Source organism: Anas acuta, chromosome 2, assembly GCF_963932015.1.
Source record: "Anas acuta chromosome 2, bAnaAcu1.1, whole genome shotgun sequence".
Lineage (NCBI taxonomy): Eukaryota > Metazoa > Chordata > Aves > Anseriformes > Anatidae > Anas > Anas acuta.
In genome coordinates this window covers 144,824,240-144,843,875 of record NC_088980.1, presented here as the reverse complement: position 1 = coordinate 144,843,875, position 19,636 = coordinate 144,824,240, and the positions used below count along the sequence as shown (strand labels likewise).

Sequence of the window (19,636 nt, the reverse complement as noted above, 5' to 3'; positions counted from 1 at the left end):
CTAGTGGACTCCTTGTTTTTTTGTTATTACTTCCTTTACTCCTGTAGTGTGCTTTGATACACTTTGGCATAAAATCCTTCTTTCACCCAGATGTTCACATCAGACATTTTCCCAAATGATACTGTATGTTATGCTTTTCTTTACAGTTTGCTCTAAATTAGGCAGTCTCTCTTTGTCCTCTTTTATCCAACTCTGAGAATATGAGAGGATAACATTTGTGTAGACAAACTTCGAAAACTCTCCAGTAAATTATTTTAAACCTAAGGCTTAATTTGCCTTGTATGATTAAGAAAGATCCTAATGAGAGGAGGGTTTACATCTTTACCATTGACCTGTTTTTCATTACTAAAGCAGTTTTATCCAGTCCTAACAAACTGCCCTTTAACATCTGGCACATTTCTGCAGATTACATGTAAACGTTTATATAGGTTTTTTAGGTCATTGAAAGCTGTCTGTTTTCTGTGTATCATTATTTTTAGTGTTTGAAAGTTTACAGCAACACTCCAGGGGCTGAAGCTGGGAGACTACTAGTAGTTCAGTTTTGCAGGATTTGCCAAGTGTCAAGCACAGAAAATAAACAATTTTGATGTTCCCATCAGAGAGTTTGTTTTTGCTTTTTCTTGAGAGAAGAGTGTGTGCAGTGTTACTCACAACCATTACTTCTTCTTGCAAGTAACAAATAGGGTATACATTCTTATTATGATTCATGGGGCTTTAAGGACTTAAATTTCTATGTATCAAGATGACATAATGTTTCAATTTATTTTCTGTAAGGCATAACCTTAGCATTCCAGGGTGCCCAGAAAGACATTTGTTAATGTGAGACAAGTTAGTAGCCAGGTTTAAAGCTGCATGATTCTAGAATCATGAGTTGCTTTCATTTAAAATAATCAAATAATAGAAAATAGACTCTGATGTATATATTTTTTTCTTTTGTGTTACTCTACATTAAATAGATAATGCTTACATTTTGCAGTGACTGCAGAGAAATTCAGCAACCAGTTGTATTTGACCTTTTTTGCTGGAAAAGGGGAGAGATATTGAATGAGAATTCATCATATTTTCAAAAACTTCAGTTAAAAGCATTGAGTACATTATTTATTAAAATGCTATGATAGATTTGAAATTAATATTTGTGAATGTGTCATTCTCTGGAGAGTATTTTAGTGTTAGAGATGTCCAGATTAATACTTATATCACTTTCTCCCAGCTGTTCATGAAATTTATCAGAGTAGCTTGTAACTGGGTAAGTGTAGGTACATCTAAACTTAGACAAAATGCAATTTAGTCCCCTGAAACTTAGTACTTACAGGGACAGATCTTAAAATTTTATTTTGTGCTGTCTTGCGCGGCCCCATTAACATGGCAGTTGGCACATCTGTGTCTTGTTTACCAGATACAGCCCTATTCCTGCTGTGGAACAATATGTCCAATAAACTTGCAATCAGTCAAGAGCTGGGCCGAGTTAACATCAGAATCGCTATATTTGCAGCGTTGCACCAGATGTTAGATGTCTTGCTGTTGTGAATGGTGCCAAACACGCTTTGACTATTTGTGTATGAAGATACAAAAGCAATACAGAGTTTGTAGTGAAAAATAAAATCAATGAAGCGGTGCTTTTTGTGCTACGCATCTACAGCTCGAATGCAAATTAAAGTATTTGAGTACCCAGTGAAGTACATGACACAGTAGTCAGTAGACATCAAAAAGCCCATTTATGCATCGCTGGTTTGTGCTGTCCATCAGGGTGGTTTCCAGAGGTTATAGATCTTAGTCATACTTAAGACTCCTACTGAATTACATAAAGTAAATAAGCAATTGTGACCAAATCCACTGATGTGGGAAGCCAGTTTGGTAAGAAAATGTTCTGTTTTACTTGTCCAATATTAAAACCTAAAGAGAAACTTTAAAAAATAAAAGCATTTTATTTTTCCTTATGTTATTATAACTCGTAGTTTTCCAGTTAAGTATTGTACAGTCTATAATTTAAAGCTTTAATTTAAAGCAGGATCTAGCAGGTGAGTTTGAGTAAATAAAAAGGAGGCTGGAGTAATGAGGGAAGTTGTCTTAGGCACAGCAGATATGTGCATACTTTGATGGATGCAGATTGACTAAAACCATCTTTTTTGTGGAGTAGGGAAGATTGTACCTCTGTATTAACAGTAATCTCTTCGGGATTTTAGGAACTTCACATGACTGGAGATTACGATGCGGAGCAGTAGACCTCTATTTCACACTTTTTGGCCTCAGCAGACCTTCGTGCTTACCGTTACCAGAGCTTGGACTCGTTCTTAATCTGAAGGAAAAGAAGGCTGTGCTTAATCCAACGATTATCCCTGAATCAGTGGCAAATAATCAGGAACCTGTGAATAGTACTAACAATCACGGACAGTCAGTAGGATTTCAGAACACCGTAAGCACAACCCATCTGCACACATCCCATTCAGCTGGCTCGGAGGCCTTGCATTGGTTACCTGTTTCATCTTGTATCGTGTTTGAGCTGCTCATGATTTACCTAAGCTGTGTTTCCACCTTGTTACTTTTATTCCTTCCACTTGGAAAGCTGACACGTACATTCCACATACCTCTTCTGACTGTTTTTAAACCGTTTTGCATAGAAGCTTTTGACTTCTTTTTTTTTCCTACTCTTATCATTTGTATTCCTTACAAAACTTTATTTTTCCTGTATTTTTTATAAGACATGAAGTGCTACACAGAAATGTTTGATGCTGTTAAGAAATTTTCTTTAATTAGACGAAGAACATTGCTTATAGGCAAGATATGCAATTTTCCCAAACAAAACCTTTTATCAGTAATTCTATTACATCTTAAAATGCATAGATGAACTTCTTTAATCAACTTTGAGAAATGAAAGTTGAAACTCAATGTCTTTACTGAACACTTCAATCTGACTTCGTAGTACTGTGCTCTGAAGGATTTGTAACAACTTCTGAAAAGTTGCATGTTCAGTTTGATATCTTCCAGGCTTCTGAGGCTTCAGCCCTAACACGCAATCCATTGTGTAGTTAGAAAATGGATCTGACAAGCTATTCAAGTCATACATTTCTTCAGAATAGCTGCCACTGCTGCAGGACTAAGTCTTTTTGCTGGGTAAAGTTAATTGTGAGGCAAAAAGCTCAACGTATATGGAAATAATAAGTTATTTTCTTAACAGATTGAAAAACTATTTAACTGAAACTGCTTAGGAGTATATCCCGAAAGAGGATGTGAACGTGTGATTAGCATGTTTGAAAACTACTCGTTCCACCCTTCTGAATGGGATTTTTTTACTGTAACTATTTCAATCCCATAGATAATTTCTGAATTGCTTTTATTTCAGAGATACCGAGAGTGCAAATTATCACAGTACCTTGCAGGCTGTTACCAGTAGGGGGAGAAAATGATGGTGGAGTCACACCCGTAGAGATACCCTACATATCCACAGAGCATGTAGTAAATCCTTATTTGTTACACACAGACATCAGAATTAAATAACAGGAGACATTTTGTTGCCAGATTTTTAGGCTGCAATTCAGTGGACATCCAAAATTTCCTTAGCAGTCTGTCTTAATCAAAAATATCCTCTCAACTCTTCATTTTCCTATACTGTCCTCTCCCTTGTGCTAGTACAGTTGTTGCTACATAATGAGTTGGATCAGGGGAGGATCTGGTTGAAAAATAGGATTTTATGAACAGGTATTTCCTGCTGAATCAGTTTCCTAGTTAGTTCATCATGCAGTTATATGAATGCTTGTGGTGGCCCAGGACAGAAACTAGAGAAAGGGGAAGAGGCTGCTTCTGTTAGCAGCAGCGCTGCCTATGGCATTAGTATAAGCCTCGATGCACACTTCATCCTTTGTGTCTTCTCCTCGGCCTCATCTCCATTCTCCTACGACTTACTTTGCTTAGGTGATCTTTTTCACTGTAACACACCAAAAATTCAGGGAATCGAGTTTCCTCATAGAAAAACAAACCAGAAATACAAAACAAAGGCACTCTCTTGCATCAATCAGCCAAAGCTTAAAACAAAAGTGTTTCACAGCAGCAGTGTGTTGGGTTAAGTAATAAGGATTAAAAGAGGGAAATGCATATTTGAGGTTAAAAGAAGAATAAACAGGTGATAGAATGCATCAGGCTAACTAGATTCTTTAAAGCAGTATGTTCTGAGAGCAGAAGCGAGCTAAAATCAGTCTAATAGACTGCTTTGATGCTGAACATGCTAGGGATGGTGGGAGTCACCCACTTTATAAAATTTCAGTTGCTCAGGGCAAGAATTTGTGGGGTTGGAATACCCTTTGTGTAATAGGGGAAGAGCAGTTGCAGTTGGGCAGCATGTGCTCTTTAGAGACCATGATAAGGTTTTTATCTAGGTTTTAGTGCTTCATAATGCTTGCTGCTATGGGCACTTAATTTTCCATCTCTATTTTGCGTATTAGACTTGTTGGAACACCTGTCTCCTGTTTTAATGACTACTTGTGTAACTTACTAGACTCTCCTGCTATTTTTATATTTCTCTGATCCTGTTTGTGTTGTTAATCTAAGCAGTAATGTACAAAACAGTTTAACTCTCTTATAAATATTGCTGTGATATCAAAAATAATACCAGGCTATAATCGCTCATTCTGACTTGTATTCAACAAAGAAAGCATTGGCATTTAAAGCTAATTAAAAGAAGATTTAGCTAAATCCCATGCGTAGATCAGAGGCTATCACAGTTTTTCAAGAGATTTGGAATGAGGAGAGTCTGAGAGGCACAGATTTATAGAAAGGCTATTCAGAGGCAGCAAATGTTGTTGCACACCAACAGTACCATGATTGTGAGAAGGGACAGAAAAGATGCCAATGCTAGATATGCAGAGGGAGCAGGAATAGAAGTAAAGAGAAACCATGTTTGTAGGAGAGGTTGGCACAAATCCATGCAGGGTTTTAGAAAATACTTCTTGCCAGAACTACAGGGAAAACTTTGTTCAAATCACCCACTTACTCAGAAGTGTTTTCAGCTATCAGGGCTCTTTTAGGCTGAAACATGGCTCTTGCTATCTTCTAATTTTGATCTTTTAATGCTGCTTCAGGAGGATGATCATCTTATTAAGGAAACAGCATCCAGCATTTCTGGTCATCAGCAGGGGGTGAAGAGGAAGGCTGATATGCCACTCGGGTCTCCATTGGAGCCAGGGCAAATACTAGAGAAGAATGAAGACAGTAAAGTCAAACTCAGAATCAGAGTAAGAAATGGAAATTCAACTTGCACAATATGCAGAGTATTTGGAATAACAGCAATGGCTTCTGCTGACTTTCCTTAAAGCTGTGTTCAAACAAGAGACATGTTGTGTATGTGTGTACAGTAGTTGTTACGCTTACTTTGGCAAAATCATTTCCCATCAGATGCTTTATTGGCTGGCAAGAACTGAAGTTGACAGTTAATGTTCTTGTTCACACAGCTTCACGGTAAATTAGAAGGGTAGACATTGACGCCTTTTAATTTCATTGAATTTTTATTCCTTTGCAGTGGTAGATATCACTTCCTTTCCCTCTCACCCCCAGTTTACTTCAAAAAAAAAAAAAAAAAAAAAAAAATTTTATGCAGTGATGTTCCTAAGAATTAATTATTAGCATCTGCTTATTTTTTTTTTCCTGATATCATAGTTCTCAAACTCTCAAGAAGAGGAGGAGATTGATATGGACACGGTTCATGACAGTCAAGCCTTTATTTACCATCATTTGAATATGTTGGAGAGACCGTCAACACCAGGTATGAATAAATTTATTGGCAAATGATAATAGGAATTTTTTGACTGTTTTGGTTGTTGGTAAGAGTTAAATGTTAGCTGAATTCAAGGAAATATGTAAAGGGTGCACAAGAATATTCTTTAGCTTTCAGTGTATTTATAGGTAATTGTGTACATGTGTTTTCATGCATATCTACGTCAGGTGAGTATGTGTCAGGCTTATAACAATGAAAAGCTAAGGAATTAATAAAATAAAAAAGTGAAATAGAACCTCAAATGCTTGGGTGAAACTTATTTTGCAGAAGATATGATTTTGAGGATTATCTTAAAAAAAAAAGCAAGACATCAGTTAAAAAAATCTTATGACTTGTAGCTTAACATCAGTAGTTTAAATTTGCAAAGTTGAAATTTGCAAGCCTCAAAGATACTTAGAAGGGCTCTTTAAAGCTGAAAATACAGTTTCATTTCTGAACCTTTTTGTTATTCCTACCTCTCTTTGTCATAAAATATTTGACAGAATTACTGATCAAAAAATAACGTTTCTTAGACACCTTAAGGCAGGCCTTTATAAATTAAATTAATGTAATATTTATGTATTGTGTATATAAGCAATTTAATTAAACCTTCATTAATGAACTTCCACCTTCTTTTCTTACCTGTCCCAGCAAAGAAATGTCGTAGTTAGTCTTGGTTTCTGAAAACCTTTTGACTATGTTTTTAACTTTAGTTCCCAGATGTACTGGTGGAGCTAAGCTGAGGTAGTGTGACCGTGGAACAAACCTTTTGCAACATCTTGGGTGCACACCAAAAATGAGGTGTTAAAATTTTCAGATTGCAGTCCCTGCAGGGTGTAAAAGCTAAGTGTTTGGCCCCAGAAGTTGGATTCAGGGTACTCTACCCTCTCGCTTGTTTTTCTGTTTTTATCCAGTGGTTGCCTAATGTCCAACACAAAAAACCTTAACAGCAGGATCTGGAACATCGGTTTCCTAGGGTCTGAGCACTGGGTCCTTAACTATGCTGACAAGTGACCTCATCTGCTTTCCCTGTGACCTGAGTGTTCCTGGCAGTTCATGGCCCCATTGAGGAGGGCTGGTGGTGGTTCTGCTCTTAGTATCCTGCTGAGCCTGGTGCCTAGGGTGCTGGCCAGGGATGTGGAAGCTGTAGGTTCATACTCCCATAGGGCCTAGAACTTCAATTTTACTTCCTTGGCAGATATTCTAGCCGCTAAGGTTTGTTTTTTCTGAATAAAAGGTAACTGCTGTCATTGCTCAGCTAACAAATTAAGTTCATATGGGGACAACACAAAACACAGGGAGGTCTGGTTTCTGGATTCCAGATGGCCTTTAGTAGATATGTGCCTGTCCAGCCAGCTCCACCAGGATGGATTTGCTGTTAGGTATGGAGAATAGGAAAACTCACAACTTTTTCCCTAGATCATAGCCATCCCAGTAGAATAAAGGAGAAGGGGGCAAATGGGTTGCTCTCAAGAATTTAGGAGCTTAATTTTACAGAATCTTTACTTTAAACCTCTCAGAGCTGCTTTGAATTTTGTCCTTGGTGTTATGGACAGCCGTCACATTTTCTGTTACGGCAAAGAATGACACATCCAGGGCATGCAAATGTGAAGCTGATCCACTGAGGATTAGTATTTATAACTCTTACTTGATATTTTGCAACAAATTTCTTTACTAGACTTACACACTCTACGGGATATAAAGTCATAAGCAAAACTCAGCCAAATACGTCACAAATAGGACTTACGGGACCCTCTGTCAGCCAGCTCTGTGCTTGGGAATGCTCTGTGCTGTAATTCAGAATGGGTGAAGTCCGATCAGGAGGGGAGTAATGGCCAGTTGACTGCTGCATTTGTAGATCTACAGCAGGCAGAAAAGCCACGAGTGTCAGTGAAGTGCTGAGCCACCTTGTCACCTCTGCCAGTTAGGCCTTCAGGACACGGGAATGCATTCTCTTTCCTAGCTATCAAATGAGACAAATGTTGTTTTTTCCACAGAATTCATTTGAAGCAATAAGCCTTTGAAAAGTATTACTTTGAAACATTTCAGATTAATTTCATTTTCTTTGGTTTGTGCACTTAGAAGCAGTTCCACTTCAGATACTCCTTGCTTCTAAAATTTCACCTGTTTCTTATTCGTGGCATTTTTCTTAGAAGCAGAGATGTATGAATTTCAGGCTGAGTAAATAAAGGCAGTTCAGTGTTTAGGAAATAGCATACTTCTGAGGAAAAAATGTCAAACAGATGGAAGAAAATAAAAGCATACCTAAATAAGATAGAACACTTGTCTGAGAACAGTTTTACAGGGGGATCGCAGATATTGTTTCCTGAGGACCCTCGGATTGTTTGCAGACATGACAGAGGATGGATGCACTTCAGTGAGTGATTATGGTGAAACAGATCAGTACAGGTTCTGAAGCGTTCCCAGAATCTCGTTACTAAATCTGTGAGATCCTGTATCTGCCCCGATTCTGTGACTTTTACTTGGAAGGCAGCGAGCTCTTGGTCCATACTTAGTTTTCCTCTCACAGCTGTGGGTTATGTCCCCACATGTCACATGAAGTGTTAGGTCATCAGCCAAGCACAGCCTGTGAACCGCAGCTGCAAGGAGGAAGTTCGTGTTGGCTCTAAGCGCTGCTCTATCTGCGTATTCTGTTTTTTACACTCCCTGTGCCCCTCTCCCCCCTGAATGCTAATTTGGATTTGTTCAAGTTGATACAACCCCTGTAAAGCCAGGAAAATATTGTTTTCCTTTAAAAGCATTTTCTCTGTGGGCTTCTGCTCATGGATATGAAAGGTTAGGGGTTGGACATGCTGCTAGGGTGGTTAAAAAAAAGCCTTGCAGTACAAGTCTTTCAGGATCACAGGTTTCAGTACAGTTTACAGCACCTTTGTTCATATAGAAAATGGTTTTAATCCTACTAAAGCATCCTGCCTACGATAATAGAATTGTGGACTCTGATAGTTAGAAGGGATTCGAAGTATTTTGCAAGAAGTTACTAAAACAAAAACAGCATTCTTCAGGCAATTCACGATTGAAGTTGTTTTGATTATTGTCTATGTACCAGAACCATGCTAGCCACTTTTGAACCTCTAAAACTTTGAAAGGTCATGTTTCTAAAATGAAAACAGATTCTTATTTGCTACTAAATCATGAAAAATAGTAGCAATGTGCCCTACTCTGTCTTAAGATCAAAAGAATTTTAAGATTAGGTTTCATGTATGCAGTAGGTTTAACGTCTTATTGCAGGCTGTAAGGTGACTCATGCATTGTTGACTTCTGTGAAATTAGATTAAGATGATACAGTTCTTTATTTACTTTAGTATTTCACTCCTCTCGCAGCATTTCACTCATCTCCAAGTGCAGTGCTACTTGCAAATGCTGTGAGTACAGTAGTAAATAAGCAATGTTCTCTTCATGCGCTGGCAGCCCTTTTTCTGATTGCATTCAGCAGTAGCGTGGTTTGAGAACACATCCTGAGCATTCAGAGTTTAGATCAGAAAAACTCTTTAACCATTTTTTTAATTCATTCAGTGTTTTTACAGAATAATCACGCTTGAAAATTCCACTCTCTTTGCCATGTAAATATACGTAAAACTCTGAAGATGTAGGCCATAGTCATACACATAGTTTGGATTGTGGTCTTTCTGTCCGAAGCTTCGGGAAATAATGGCTTAGGTGGATTTAATTTTTCCTGGAATAATTTGAATAGAGCAAATTCTGCTGTAAAGTATAGAGGGAAACTACTTCAGTGACAACCTGCTGTTGTAAGTGTACAGTCTAAATGTAGGAGCCTGTGGTGCACATCACCACTTGTCCAATAGAATAGTTAATAGGAATTCAGTCTAACCAGTAGAAATATTTCAGTCCTCTGCAGCTCAGCTAAGTTATCCAAATTAGCTACATGAATACCTGTACCTCAAAATTCAACCACTGGTCAGTGGCTTCCTGTCAAAAAGGAGGTACTGAACATCAGACTTACAGACAAATAAGTAAATAAACTTTGCTTCTTGGATAAAAGGACAACGCTGACAATGATAGATTTTTGCTTTATTCTTCAGGGAGAAAAAAGCAGTTATAACTGTGTTGTTAGAAAATCCTTTACTAACATGAATATTATCAAACACTTATGTTGACTTTATTACCTAAAATATAACTGCTTCAGTCTGGTAACTTACCAGTTTTGAGGTTCTCTAGCTAATTTTGCCTCACTGAAACAACTGTGATTAATTTTGTGCTTCATAAGGAAGGGTGTTTTCAAGGGCTTTATCCTAAAATCCATGAAAGCAGCTTTAATACAAACAAGCCCTGTAAGATAAAATGACAACATAAATGAGAATTGCATCAGTGTGTGGCTGCAGTGTGTCAGCTACATTATTTCATTAAAAAACGTAATGTTGGAGCTGTGACTTTCTGAGAAAATAACTGGCCACTCAAACCCAGAAGATGGGTAAGGCTGCCAGCTAAATACTCAAGTGAACTACCTAAGAGCTGTTAGAGGCACAAAGTATTCTGAATTTACTTACTGATAGAAATGTAGTTTTTCTCTTGTAAGTTTTCTAGAATGCTAGACTAAATATGGTAAAAATATCACCAGAGTTGAGCTATTTTTAAGGACAAATAGTTAAGCTGTTTTATTAAGGACAAATAACATATTTTTTTTTAAAGTCAAATGAGGAAATTAATAAAACGATTACCAGTTACAAAAATATTTTAGTTAAATCACTGGCTTGTCTTTATAATACTTCAGTAGAGTCTATAGTTTTGGTACATGCATAAGGAATGATGTCTGCTTATAAATCCAATTAAAAATTTTATGAAGCCAAATGAATCTGTAAATTTGAACTAGTTAATTTTTTTTTTTATCTTGGAACCAATTTAATGAATCGTGTTTAGCACAAACTCAGATTTTTTTTTTTTTTTTTTACTAAGCCTAACCTTCTCAATCTCAAACTGTAAGTTCTACAGTATAGTCACTAAAAGAACACTCTACTAGACGAAGTTGGTAACTTTTTTCAGAGATACACGATTTGAAAATTCTGCTTCTTAAGACAAAATGACAAAACACTTGCAGCCTGGAAGCTTGGGATATTTACACTCGGTGATTTCTGTGTGCCCTTCATTGATGATTCAAGGGATGCATAAACACAACATTAAATTAAAACACTGTGTGTCAGATGTTTCCAGGGCAATACTAAACAAGGAAAGTAGAAATGAGGAAAAACAAAATACTTGTCAAAACAGTTTTCAAGATCTTTTCAGCATTTTCAGTCTTAGCTCTTTAGAAAAAATACTTGCCAGAGCTGCAGTCCAACTGCTAGTCAAAGGGAGTGCATGATTTTTCTCATTAGCGAGCTTTCTTTGGGTTCTGGGAGAGACTTATTAAGTGCTAGCATGCTCATGTTGATGTCACCTTCTTCCCAAAGGTGGTCAGTGTCAGGTTGTGGAACACCCGCCTGTCCTCAGCCAGAACACTGGACCCAGGGGCCTTACCCTTTGCTGTGATTTGTGAAGTTCTTTTTTTCCTCTGTGACATTTGAATAAATCAGGGTGTCAAGGGGGGTCATTTTTAACAAGTGTCAATTTGGAAAAGTCGTATTTAAGCCAGCAGTTTTAAATAGATTGTAAATGCAAAGAAACAGAGACTGTAAGTCTGTGGTGTCCCACCCTATTCACAGAAATGCAGAAGTATAGGAGAGAACTTTTGGAAGATCTAATGAAAGCTTGTTAGCATGTTAAAGTCTCAAGTTACATTTTACCAAACTGTACAGGTTCAATACAAAATAATCTAGCTAAAAAACTCTACACAACAATATTGTTCACTGTTTGTGCAGCGATGATCCTTAAATTAAAAAACAGAAACAACAACAACAAAAAAAACCTTGCCCTAACATAAGTGATGAACAGGATGTTGTAATTATCTGACCGCAATTTTTATTCATGACAGAAAACATCACTTAAAGCCTATCAAGACCTAAAACCCTTTTGTTCTAAAACTAAACCATGAGATGGGTGTTTTTATATTCTGTTCTCCCTTGTGGTATCTCCAGCGTTTGTGTAGTTCCATGTGACAAGGTGTATACAAAGTTTATGGTCATTCCCCCAGGGGATAGTAATCCTGTCTGGTTTGAAGCAACTGCCCAGCCCAGCTCGCTGGAACACCGAGAAGCCAATAATTACATTGGAATATGCACAGCCAAAACAGAAGGAGATCCAAATGGACAGACACATGGATGTGCGTTTCCTTCCAAGAAATGCTACTAACCACTTCAGAAGTGAGCTCGTGGGCTTGCCCTCTCCTTATTGTGCGTTTCTATTATTTGAGAAACCCGGGTTCCCATCCCGCTGCCTGTGCCAGGAGGAAGTGGGCTCCCTGCAGGAGGAGGGAATGCTTTGTGCCTCCTTGCAGCGGTCTCCCCCCTGTTGATAGGAGAATGGTATTAATGCCCTTTAAAGCAACTCCTCTTCAGCTTTGTTTTCCTACTTTGGCAGGTTCCTAGCATGGGCTTTGAATAGATATTTAATTTAAAAGAAAAAAAAAAGTGTTCTGCAAGTTTAAAGGTAGTTTCATTACAGAGTGAATTTGACAGGTACACATCTGTAAAATGTTTTTTTGAGCTTTTTACAGGTCTTTTTACAGGTTTCTCCATTTTACAGAGTTCAGTAGTCTGCATACATCCATTCTGCATACACCCATACATCTGGGGCTGATGAATTTGATTCCTGATTTCAAAGCACTCTTTAATAAAAAGGAGGAGGGTGTTTTCTGGGTAGCTGATGTTTTTCAATTTAAAAAAAAAAGGCAAGCACAACAGATTTTGGTCCTCAGTGATCTCTGAAGAAAATGTATGTGTACTAACTACTGGCTCAGGAAAAGCAGATTTCTGTAACAACACTTTGTTACTGACATTTGTACCATATTACCAATGCTGATTGCTTCCTTCAGTGTCAGTAGCCCTCAAGTCACAGTTGGATCAGATTTCCCTCCTTTCTGAAGGATCTCCTGCCTTTTTCAGTTTCCAGGTGTTCATCACTACCCCTTCAGTCCCGTTGGCTTAAAGGTCTGTTGTATATGTGCCCACTCAAGATAATATTTTACGTAAGGGCTTTAAATACAAATTTTTTATAACCTAGCTGAAATAGGTTATGAAATGATGATGCAGGCTGTTTCTTAGCAGAGCTGGTAGTGCTATAAACAGCAGAAAGTTTGCACAAGTATGAGCACATGTCAGGAGGGTTTGTTTGCGTCCTTGTGTCTACTGGCACTTGGCACTAGAGCTGCTGCTGCATCAGAGGGACAGGGTTAGGTACAGGTAGGAGCTCATTAACAGAGATATATTAGAAATAATAGTTAAATTGTGAAGCAAACTTTTTGCATCAGTACAGTATGTTTGCATTGTTGAGAATTGCTCCAGGTAGCAAGCAAAAAACTGCTGTAATGCAGTTACTACAGCAAGCAAAAGCTTGAATTTGTGTGCATACCTCGTATCTGCCATAATACCCTTCAAAAAGTAAAGGCAGTGCAAGTTGTAGCAATAAATCGTTGCGTCAATAACATGCACTTACTGCATCATTCTTATGAATGCAAAATTACAGCTGTCTAAAAAATATTTCCATATTAGAGATTTAGGTCTATAGGAAACTTGTAACCTAGTCTGACCTCCATAACATGAGCAGAATTCTATAGAAAAATAAACAAAAAGTCAGTGATTATCCTTACAGCATAAAATCTGTCATATTTCTATTTTGAATTTTAAATGCTGCTCACAGATGTAGATTTTTTTCCACGTCTATTCAAAAAACACACAGCTGTACTGTGTAAAAACTTCCCTGTGTGTGTACTTGATTGAATCCATTCTTAATCTTTGGATAAAGCTAGGAAGATTGCATGGAAATCTTTCTCAATGCTTGCCATAATACAGTGAGTTGGCTCTTCAGACTTCCAGGATTAAAGTATTACCACAGAAGAATCATTCTTGCTCTTAAAGTAAGATATTAAAAAAAAAAAAAAAAAAAAAGCACTGGAAAAAAATGTGTTTGCAAATATACAGGGAAAAGGCAATTATGAAGTATATAATAATTACCTGTTACTGACCTGGGATGTTTTCTCTGAAAAATGGAGAGGACAAAAAGAAAAAAAAAATACTCAAAGGAAGAAAATCTACTTCTGTGAAAGTTTTAAAGGAGTAATATCCTTCAAAAGTCCGATGGTGCTTTCAGGCATACCGAGTAGTTAAAGCATGTACTTTCAATGTGAATGATTTGATTCAAATTCTACCTAAAGGAATTCAAGCCTTCCAACCCTCTAAGTGTTTCCCCTCGTTAATTATATTATTCTTATATTATTTCACCTTAGTTCCTACTCTTGAAGCTATTGCGGTTTGTGTGAAATAACGAAATACCAAATATTCTGAAGAGAGAATGAGGAAGTGGCTCAGGAAATGAGAAGCCAAGGATCAATTTTTTTCTACTCCAGTTCAGATATTGAGTTTACTTAACATATAAGTAGTTCTAGTGTATTTGTGAAATACACACTAATAGAGCTGGTGTAATTGTCTTTGTTGGAATAATTGTTTAAGAACAAAAGTTCATATAATCTTTAAAATAGGTGAAAGTGATTGTAAGATGCAATTCTGAAATATCAATTAATTTATTCTGATGTTCAGTGTCAAAACTGTTCATATGTTCTTGCTGGGAGCTTTAGTTCCTGACTAAAAGGAGTTCACACCCCAAAACTGCTCTTCAATGTATGTCAGTGTGTACTTTATGTGGTAGTTTTCATGAACAGTTAGATTTTAATCACTCATGGTATTGTGACCTCCTTACTGTGCTTAAAATGTTATTTCTGGAAGCCAATGTAGCTTGCCATTGCTTAGCTCTTTGCAATTCCTAATGATTTGGGATACGTTTGTAGTTCTGAGGGAGGAAGGAGTTACCTCTACAGAGCTGTCAGTACTACAGGAGCATTAATGATGTGTTCAGAACCTTCTCTGAAAAAGCAGGAAACCAATGGCATCAGTATAGTAACAGACTCTGTTTGCACATTGAAATGATAAAGTAGGTCTAACAATTCAGAAAGTGCTGTAAGTTAAATATTTGTTAATCCTGTTTTATTAATTTCTTTTAGGTAAAGAACAGTCTTCAGGAGAGGTGAACATGCACCCCGTCTCAGCAGCTCCACTCTCTGTGTTTAGTAAGGAATCAAACTCCTCCAAACATAGTGATCATCATCACCATCACCACCACGAGCACAAGAAAAAGAAGAAGAAACACAAGCATAAGCATAAGCATAAACATAAACATGACAATAAAGAAAAGGAAAAGGATCCCTTTGCTTTCTCTAACAGTCCAGCCAGTGCACGATCAATCCGCTCCCCGTCGCTTTCAGACTGATACCGGTGGCTTCTCTGGGGTTCAACTTGCAATATTCTCTGAATACTTAGAAGGATGTATATAACTATAGCTTCTATCTTTTTTTATGGAAGTAGGAATATGTGCGTTGCCTCAGCAATTCAGAAGCTCTGCCACCACCCTCATTTGAAGCCTTCTATTTGCATATGCAGTTGTTGAAATAATCTGATTCAAAAAATATGTTTTATGATTCTGAGTCATTTTGTATTTCACTGTTCTCCACACCTCCCACTCTTTTTTCCATTTTAAACAAAGAAAACAGCCCTTTATGTAAGGGCCCCATGTCCACTGGCAACCCCCTGCACATCATGCTGACCATGTGTACTGCCAGAATCAATTATGTTTTAATCCTTTGAAGAATGTTATGAGGCAGAGTATGTTTTAAACAGAAGCCAATTGCCAGACCTTTGGTGAAGTGCTGTTTCCAGACTAGTATTGTATAACCAAGCATAGACCTCCTGAGAAGACAAGGTTTTTCTGTAGTCTTCAACTGAGTTGTTTCTTGCTTTAACCATTGCGATGTAACGCCAGAATTTTAAGAACATTACACAGAACATTTGCCTTTTTCAGATACTAAAACACTTGAAAAAAAAAGTCTGAGCTGCTTTTAAGCTGCAGGTATTTATTATGGACATGACCATTTGAATATAATGACGTTCTGCAATTATGTTTTTGTAATTTTAGCAAAATGCTTAATGCATGTTTTGTCCTGTAATCAGGCTTTTAAAAATCCAATAAAGTGTGCAAATTATTTTGACAAAGGCAGATTTTTTTTTTCTTCAAGCTTGACATTGGAATATACTTTTGAAAGATGTCTTTGTTAAAATGAAAGAAATATTTTTGAAAGCTTAAGAATTAAAAGATTATATATATTTCGTCCTGCTGACAGATGTTTTCTTGGAAGTATTCTATACTTCATGGATTCACGAGATACATGGATTCACAAGAACAACACGTTATTGGGTTAACCTAGGTCTGGGACTTTAAATGATGGATACATTCAGATCTCTTCAGCTGTGTTTTATGCAGTGTGCTATTCACACTCAGCTGTTTTATTTAAAAGCTACAAGTTTTTAGAAGTTCTGGTAATAGAGATAAATCATCTCTGCCCCTTTTTTATGTGTGTTCTTTCTTTGTTTATAGAGGCAGGGGTTTTGCTTCCATGTACCAGTTGACTGCTGTTGTCCAGGGTTCATACCACATTTGATTTCTACAAGATGGTTGGTTTGGGGTTAAGTATTTTCTCTAGAATTTCTCCCAAATTCCTGTGAGAGACTGATTCTCCTTCTAGGGCAAAAGAGAGAGCTCGACAGGGACCCGTGAAGATTTTTTTTTTAAAGCCATATTCTGTTTCATGAAAGTTAATAAATGCTTTTATATTGTATACTTGCTGTTGAATCGTGTAGTTCTTGTAATAAGTTCTCTGTACAACTGTTGACAGATGCATTTTGTAATGCACATACACTGATTACTTAGACAAGCACATTATCCCTTTAGTACTGTGAGAATCGTTTTGGTCATTGCTGTATTCAGAGCAGGTGTTAAAGTGTGTTGGGGCTGGATTCGGGCATGGTGAAGCTGGGCAGCGTCACAGCCTTTCTCCATGCATGATTTGGCCGTTTGCTACCCTGCAAGTAGCCCTTCACCTCTGGAGCAGCCCACCTTGGCGTCGCTTGTGTCCTCCATAGCCTGCCAAGGCTGCACACCCCTGCGATCTCAATGAAGTAAATGTAACAGGAAGAACACCAAGCATGGGTAAGACAAGGGACCGAGCCTGTTCTGGGCAGGCCAACAATGCACAGTGCAGCTTACCGCCTCCCCCCGGCCTGAGAGCTCTTATGTTAGCATCGTGAATTGTGAATCGCAGGGAGAGGTTCAGGAGGTCATAGGAATAGCTCAATGGAAATATTTTTAGATGTTTTTTTCCCTTGGCTAAGGAGTGAGGTAACAGTGCCAAAGGTGTTTGTGGGAGACCTGGGCTAATAAGCAATGAAAGCTGGCATTGTTTGGCAGAGCGAAGGCAGATGCGTTTATGTTTTAGAAATGAGGTCATGGATAATTTAGGTTGATGTTTCTACTTTCGGAGGCATGGATTTACACTCCTATGCTGTGGGGAAATGTATTGTTTAGTGATACAGGCACAGAACTGAGACAGAGCTGCAGTAATTCTTGCGTCATTTATTTGGCTGAGGGACTCGAAGTGAATTATTTCATACGGTAAGGAAACGCGGTGAAGACACAGTTACCAGAAAATTAGAGGGGGAAAAAACTAAAGAGACTTTTTTCCAGTACGGTTTATGAGGTTATGTCATGCTCCTGGTTCAGCTTATCCATTGATGTGTTTGATGGGATACAAAAGAGGTTTGAATTCAGGGTGTTGTGCTCGGTGGACGGGCGTGCTCGCCCGCTGGTAGGCACAGTCAGAGGTCAGGACAGTTCGGCAGGTGGCACAGGTCGCCCTGCACCAGCACATCGAAATGAATTCAGCAGGGGTGAATGTGAAATAGCGTGCAGTTGGAGACTATTGCAAAAAACAAATCTTACCTGATGATTAACAGGATTTTATGTAAAACATGGCAATAATTATTCCATCAAGTGCCAATGATTTTGAGCAGCACTTTTGAAGAAACAGGTGGGCAAATTCCCCCAAACGGAACCAACAGGTAGCACTGTGTATAAGAAGAAAATAAAGGGAACTGAATAATGGTCTAGAGAATAAAATAAGTCTGAGGAAGGAACTCTCCTGTCTAATACCTAAAAGACTGCTTAAAAAAGAAGAAGAAAAAAATGTACCTGCTGTTCTTGGTATTTCCTCTGGGAAGGAAAGGATTAGCTTTATTTGTAAGAAAAGGAATTTTTGCAGAATGATGAAGTTATGATGGAAAATAAACACACCTCATGGTGAAGTGAAACTCTTCTTGTAGGCTTATAAGCTGTAAATTGGCAAGTATCTGTCGGGGATGTTTAGGGGATGCTTTGCCTTGCCACAGTGCAGGCCTTTGGATTAAGATACCTTGTTACAGTTTGTCTTGATGGTTTCTTACATCTCCCATTTTTCAGACAATGAAATTTTTAATGTGAGTTCGTTTTTGTTCATTATAAGCATAATACACAAGTGTAAGGTAAAGATGTAACATGAAAATACCTATATGCTGTTTTAACATAGACTTTACATTTGCATTTGTGTTTTTTGTTTGGTTTTATTAGCATAACTATAAAATGTTCACAAAATAACTGCTGCATTTCTTAGATTTGTAGAAATGCTCAAATATCTGATTAGGATATAGCTTCTGTCCTTGGTGTCTAAGTAAGCATTCATTTCAGCTCTGCTTGGTCTTGTCACTCTGTCCTGATGCTGTGGAGGAAGGACAGCAGTGTACAACTCTGAGCTTTTGGGAGAGCTGGCACTGCCTTTCCATCATGAATTGTGCCATCCCATAATGTACTCAACCTGACCTCAGGGCTTGTGTCAATGGTAGCAGCATATCCTTACACTGCCTAGCTTTTTAGGATATAAAAGCTATTTCATTTTAGTTGATTTTGTATTCATAGAGATCTGATCATTTGTGTAAATTTTAATATAAGGAAATTTAAGGCATGCCTATTTTAATTTCCTTAAGGCAGTTTAATCACAGAAAATTAAGATTTTTAACACAGTGTCAGTACTGCATAAGGGTCCTTAAAATATACAAGATAAATTTAAATGTTTTTGAATGAGATTTAATCACTTTATATATTTATAATTTACATTAATATAAATATGTTCGTAAAATATTTATGTATTTATTTCCTGATTTTATGATGTGAAATGGCAATAATAATATACAAGTGTTTTCATACGCATTAAGCCATAGCAGCTAATCCATAAAGTCTGTTATTCCATAATCATCTGATATCCTGAATGCAGTTTCGCTAAATGCATTTCTAAGGTTTTCTTTTATTACTGTTTTATTTTGTGTGGATAAATGTGCAATGTTAGTGACCTTTGCTGATGCAGATGAGATGGGATTTCATTAGGACTTCACATTTTACTGAAATGTACTTAATCTCATATGGTGCTTAGGAAGAAAAACAGTATTTTTGTGGTAAACATCATAAAATGGCAGCATGAAATTTAAGTGCACTTAGCGAGATTTTTTTTTTCCCATTTCTAAGTAGAAGTGCAGCTGTGTGGGGTAGTTTGGGCTCGCTGCTGCGGGGAGCAGGGCTTCCTTGCCCCAGCTTCTGACCCCATAATCTCACCTTGGACTCGCTGGGCTCTTCAGTGGCTTGACTCTACTCACCTACGGACAAAATAAGGCTGATTTTGGCTGCACCCGTAGCTCCTGGGGCCGAGGATGGAGAGGGGAGCGTGAAGAGCGAGCCAAACAAACCCCTCTTGGCACTGCCGCTCCCGGTTTGGCTCGGCTCCTTCCTGCAGCTCCACTCGGGGGAAACGAAACGAGGCTGGATTCGAGCGCTGACATCTGCTCCTCGCTGGGA

General features: G+C 37.9%; 1 protein-coding gene across 1 annotated transcript in view; it reads left to right on the top strand.

Annotated features, from left to right (window-relative positions):
- The window catches only part of TAF2 (TATA-box binding protein associated factor 2), a 55,747-nt gene extending 39,209 nt beyond the window's left edge, over positions 1-16,538 (top strand). The window contains exons 23-26 of the mRNA XM_068672832.1: positions 2,184-2,413; positions 5,073-5,225; positions 5,647-5,752; positions 14,871-16,538. Of these exons, the coding sequence (XP_068528933.1) occupies positions 2,184-2,413; positions 5,073-5,225; positions 5,647-5,752; positions 14,871-15,136 (755 nt within the window). The 3' untranslated portion in view covers positions 15,137-16,538. The remainder of the gene's footprint in view (positions 1-2,183; positions 2,414-5,072; positions 5,226-5,646; positions 5,753-14,870) is intronic.
- Positions 16,539-19,636: the final 3,098 nt, after the last annotated feature.